Here is a 5,755-nt window from a genome sequence, read left to right on the forward strand (position 1 = left end):
CGCTGGTGGTGCCTGCGCGCACGAGAAAGAAAGCTAAACGTACATATTCTCCCGGCCTCTACATATTCTCGCTGGATGCCCCCGGCCTCTTGCTTGCCATTCTCAGGCTGACCGACGACCAATGGCGGTGGAGGACGCGGCGCAGCTACTCACCCTGCTGGCGCCTCTGCTTGTGGTGGCCATCGTCGCCGCGGTGATCGCGTCGGCGTGGGCAGACGGAGAAGGCGTGCGCGCGGCCATGGCGCAGGCGGACGCGCAGGCCGGGGAGTGGGCTCGCTACGTGTTTGGCTCGGAGCCCAGCCCACCGGGGAGTGCCAACGGGAGCACGCATGGCTGAGCTAGCTATGCTCACTCTAGTCCTGAAGCGTACAATGAAGCCTTTTTTCCCCAGCTATCTAGGTACTAGAACCTGTTTGATTCCTAATCTAACTTGTCACACTTTGTCTAACGTTTCTGTCTAAGTTTAGTTCTTCAATTCGAACGACTAATCTTAGACAAAGTGTGACGCATGAACCACATGGATCAAATATTATAGATCCAACCAACTGTCCAACATCGTTGCAAGCACTTTATTCTTACCGATTTAGGGATTTCTGGCTAGCATCAGAAAATAACTCTTACCGATTCCTAAGGTCGACCTGGAGTCCTCGATTTATAATGTGAATAAATAAATCGAGGACCCCATGTCGACCTTAGGAATCGCTAAGAATTATTTTCCGATAATAGCCGGTTGCATCAGAAATGTGTGAATAAATTATTTTCGTAAGAAACTGTGGAAAGAACATCTGTCAATGGATTCACTTCTCCGCTGCATGGGACTTGCACGCGGTGCAGTCTGCTGGTGGCGGAGCAGGTGTGTTGTCTGGAATTGTTACCCGCATTGTCGTGTGCTTACCATCTTCCGTATGGACATCAAGGATGGCATCCATTATCAGTATCTCCCACTCGGTGGGCTGCACATACGAATACCAAGATTCATCTGCAAAACGAGAATGCGATAAAGAGACATATTAAGTTTCCAATATAAGAATACATAGTAAGGAATGAAAAAGTGGAACACATTTAGTTCCCAGCTTTGGTCACCCTGCAGCCTAAGTCATGGCAACAACATGTTTGTCAAGCCTGTAATGTCGCATATCACATGTTTAATATGTCAAACCTTAGACTTATCCGATAAACGAGCGCTATGGATTTGTCATCAGGACTTTAACGTGTGCCCCGACCTCGGGGCTGTACTGCCCTCAGTAGGTCTAGGCACATCCTTTTGTCTTAAGACACGATTACACTTAGGCGTAACAAGTGCCTTGTTCCCACGGGGCTTTAGGCCCCGAAGGATTCGACGCCACGTGGCTCTCGTAATGCGAGATCGAGGACCTTAACACGTTGGTCATGTCGCATGTCTATGTCTTGCCTTTTTACACAGGCCATGCGACGCTTCAGGTTCTTCACCCGATGAACAAAGAGGGAGAGGGAAGAAAGGATTTAAATAGGCCTATGTGTGAAACTTAAACTTTTTCACACGTCCTTGTAACCTTCTCGCCCTTGCCTTCATCTCCCTTGTCATCTTCCTCCTCTCGCCTTTGCAATCGTTTTCTCAATCATTGTCGACAAAAATAGCAGTCGCTTCTATCCCTAACCATCTCACCCGCGCACGCGTGTTGAACGAAGAGGGCCTTGACAAGGTTCGAGATCTTCTCGGATGCGTTTCGCCGCTTGCCTCCTCACAGGTTCGAGATCTTCTCAGAAAGAAGCTAGCGAGTACATCGTTTTCTATCCCCATATCCTAGACGGTATCAATTTCCTCGTTTCTCGTTTTTTCCACCAAACACTTGATTACTATGGCCTATAGGTTGGGCATCTTACGCCTAATGTTGTTATTGTCCTGTCCACCTCACGTATCTTTGTGATGCTTTTGTCGTAGTCAGACCATGTGTACACCAATTCCATCATTTGTTCATGGCCTAGACACATCATTCTGTCTTGAGACACGATTACACTTAGGCATGACAAGTGCCTTGTTCCCAGGGGGCTTTAGGCCCCGAAGGATTCGACGCCAGGCGGCTCTCGTAATGCGAGATCGAGGACCTTAAGTACCTCGGTGCTACTAGAGGGCCCCAGCGTATAAGTGTCGTTGAGTGCTCCAGAGCTGAACTGTACCGAGCATCAATGCTCTTCATAACGCCCCAAGACACGAGGGATCGCGAAAACTTAGACTCTTGAGCGCCTCGAGTCGCAAGGGGCCCCGGGAGCCGGGAATGCTCATCAGTTACCTAGGGCACAAGGGGCCTCGAGGACTTAGATTATACCGACCTGGGATATCCTAGGACACTAAATGCCCTGGTTCTCAGTGGGTCCCGGGTCTCTTAGCAGCTCTTCGCAAGACTTAGTGGTGTAGATATCCCTTCGAGATACCTCCATGTCAAATTAACGGGTGTGAAGCCCCTCTAGATGGGACCAGGGAAGGTCCTCAAAGGAGTAGGGCCTTATACTAGGATTCTTGAATGCGTCTTCACAACCATCGAGGTTATGGCCTTCCTCGGGTGCTGGCAGAGGCCCTCAGGTTTGCTGCTGGAGTGATCCTATATATGGGCCCATTTTCTCTCCTAGACGCATAATGAAATGGGTTCCAAGAACACCTCATCGAAGTTTGCACAACTCATTGTTGGGGGAGCCAGCAAGCACCGTGAAGACTAGGTCCCCCAGGCAAGCGAGTGTAAGAGGACTGGACCTGGTCAGGGAGCAGCGACCCATCACGACAGCGCAGATTCATACTGTGATTTAGTTGCCCATTAGGCTCCCTTTCTAAGCCTTATAGGTATGACATGAGGGGCCAATTGACATTCATCGCTAGTTTTTAGCTCGGAAGCCAAAGTGTCAGCGTCAGTCACGTCTCATGTATATACCCCTTGATATGATGTGCCACTCCTCGGGTCGAGAACCCAATCATTACACGAATAAAATTTGATTACAACTGGTTTCTCAGCCGAAAAATAATCCAATAATTCCCGCGAATTCCAAGCAAGAGCTCGAGCCCCAAGCATGCATGGCGGAGCCATCCCATCACATACGACAAGAATTTTGGGCGTAATCACCGTAGTGGTTGGACAGTTTCATCTACACGTTGGTCATGTCGCATGTCTTGCCTTTTTACGCAGGCCATGCGACGCTTCAGGTTCTTCACCCGATGAACAAAGAGGGAGGGAAGAAAGGATTTAAATAGGCCAATATGTTAAACTTAAACTTTTTTCACACGTCCTTGTAACCTTCTCGCCCTTGCCTTCATTTCCCTTGTCATCTTCGTCCTCTCGCCTTTGCAATCGTTTTCTCAATCATTGTCGACAGCAATAGCAGTCACTTCTATCCCTGACCATCTCACCCACGCACGTGTGTTGAACGAAGAGGGCCTTGACAAGGTTCGAGATCTTCTCGAATGCGTTTCGCCGCTGGCGTCCTCCCAGGTTCGTCCAACGGCCTTTGTCGCGGACTCCTTGGAAAGAAGCTAGCGAGTACATCGTTTTCTATTCCCATATCCTGGTTGGTATCAATTTCCTCGTTTTTCGTTTTTTCCATCGAACACTTGATTAATATGGCCTATAGGTTGGGCATCTTACGCCCAATGTTGTTATTGTCCTATCCATCTCACGTATCTCTTCGATGCTTTTGTCGTAGTCAAACCATGTGTAGACCAATTCCATCATTTCTTCATGGCCTAGACCACAAGCGCCCATAATCTCTTCAAGAATATTTACTTCTAGCTCCACATCGAGCCTCGATGTTGGTCCACATACATCACCACCAACCTATCATAGAAGTGGGTGTAGTGGAGCACATCCTGGGTATGTCTCGGTTTTCGGTTTGCTCGAGTTCATACCTAGAGATGACGACGGGCAAGCTAGTAGTCAACTGGGCCCAGTGGGAGGACGTCCTCGACATGAATGAAGCCTAAGAGTCGGTTCTCAGAAGATCGAAGAGTTCACCAGGGCAAGGCCGACCACAACTACTCTTCTAGCGTATTCCTGTCCTAGCACATCACATCTCTTCAAAGATACATCAAGGCCATCCAATCCATCAGGTGGGTACTAGTAGGTGGTAGCACTATACCCACTGGTGGAGACATTGGTTTGGATTATTTTCCCCTAAATGAATGAAATTAGTATATATTCTTATATGTTTCAAGGTCAATATAAATTTAAAGAAAATCAAGATAAAATTGAAACATGACACACAAGAGGCATTTGTTTCAATCACCCAACTAGCATCGGTTATACAACCTAATTTATTGTATAAATTGGCTTGAGAGATGATTTTACAGAAATGATTTGGGAATTTGTTCATGCATATAGACTAACAGACATGCAACGCCCAAGGAACGATAAAACTGTATTATAAACTGCAACCAACTGGCTATGTCAGCAAATGATTCATATTAGTATCATAATTTTCCTTTTCGTTAATGCAAACAAATCTATTGTGATTTGTGATACTTTATATGCAATAGAAAAACTAAAGGTCATATTTAATGTTCTGCATCTAAATGCAAAAAAAACATCAATTTTCGTTCAGTTTTCCAGAGGCATTGAAGGCGATGTAGCCCAAAGACATATTTGATATTATTATAAGCATGCCATAAGAGAAATGTTAGCATACTAGCAAGTCCAATCAACTCACTCATAAGGAATAGATTTGTGAAGTTAGTGGCACGCACCTCCCAAGCGCACAGCTTTGAGCTTGAGCAGACCATTTCCTTGGGGTCCTGACACCGGGAAAGTGCAGGAGACAGAATGCTTCGCGTGATTCACAGCAATGGAAGCACTGTACCAGGGTCCCCGCATGATTGGTTTACCGATAGCATTGACTATCTGCTGGTTCTGGGTGGCCTTCTCTATTGCCTGGCTGCACCACGGGCACCAGAGGAAGTGAGCCATAGCAATTCCTCTTGTGGACAAAGGAAACCAAATCCAACAACGACGAGCACAATAGCATGTTACATGAAGAAATAGCATCACTCAAAGATACTACATGTTGCCACAAAATCGTCATCCATCCTCTACATGGGCACCAAAAGCACTTACGATATATGTCTAGGTCACATTACAAGTCAAGAAATCCTGAACTATAGGATCAGCTATATACACTGCTAAGAAAATGGCTTGAAAATTCCAAACCTTCAAGCGGCGCCAAGATGTAGTTGATCTGATGCCAAGCATCATGAGGACAGGTAAATACTTAGTGGAGGACAGAACGGGATTCAAGGGTTCGACCTGGAGCATGAGAGGAAGACGGAGAGGTCGCTGACAGCACTGGCTGCGACGGCGCCCGTCAGACCCAGCAGCGAGAGCGTCACCGCGCGGCCGGCCCACGCTCCCGGACCCGAATCGGTCACCTCCGGCGGGGGCTGCGCCGACGATGCCGTGGGGTGGGTCTGTGCGGAAAGGCGGCGGAGGAGGAGCGGAGAGGTGGCGGCGGACAGCCGGCGAGCCGCCAACATTTTGGTTTGCGGAAGGGGAAATAAACGACAAGCCCAATAGGCCGAACAGGCAATAATACTGCAGAGTTTTAGGTCTGCAGCAGGTGACTGACTAGTGGGGCCAGCAAAGAAAATCCAAGCGATGCATTGCAGAGTACTTCTAAAAATTTTCTGAAAGATCAAATATCGCAGTAAATTTACTAGTATTCTGAATTTCATGAGTTTAGCGTATCGATAAATTTAATGTATTTAGTTTATCTTAAATATAACATTTAATGCTCCAAATCA

General features: G+C 47.3%; 1 protein-coding gene across 1 annotated transcript; it reads right to left on the reverse strand.

Moving 5' to 3' along the window:
* Positions 1 to 533: 533 nt before the first annotated feature.
* On the reverse strand, positions 534 to 5,493 carry LOC100277207 (uncharacterized). The gene is made up of 3 exons (NM_001174344.1): positions 5,262 to 5,493; positions 4,706 to 4,893; positions 534 to 979 (listed from the first exon to the last, which is right to left on the reverse strand). Exons 1-3 carry the CDS (start codon positions 5,486 to 5,488, stop codon positions 798 to 800), a joined length of 597 nt encoding a protein of 198 aa, NP_001167815.1. The 5' UTR covers positions 5,489 to 5,493; the 3' UTR covers positions 534 to 797.
* Positions 5,494 to 5,755: the final 262 nt, after the last annotated feature.

Source organism: Zea mays, chromosome 2, assembly GCF_902167145.1.
Source record: "Zea mays cultivar B73 chromosome 2, Zm-B73-REFERENCE-NAM-5.0, whole genome shotgun sequence".
Taxonomy (NCBI): Eukaryota; Viridiplantae; Streptophyta; class Magnoliopsida; order Poales; family Poaceae; genus Zea; species Zea mays.

What these genes read in the sequence shown, in the direction of transcription:
- LOC100277207 (NM_001174344.1), bottom strand. Translation starts at nt 5,488, where the DNA reads ATGTTGGCGGCTCGCCGGCTGTCCGCCGCCACCTCTCCGCTCCTCCTC. An exon ending in GTCTTCCTCTCATGCTCCAG is followed by an intron (nt 4,894 to 5,261) that starts GTCGAACCCTTG and finishes CCCGTGGTGCAG; the next exon opens with CCAGGCAATAGAGAAGGCCA. An exon ending in CAAAGCTGTGCGCTTGGGAG is followed by an intron (nt 980 to 4,705) that starts GTGCGTGCCACT and finishes CTCGTTTTGCAG; the next exon opens with ATGAATCTTGGTATTCGTAT.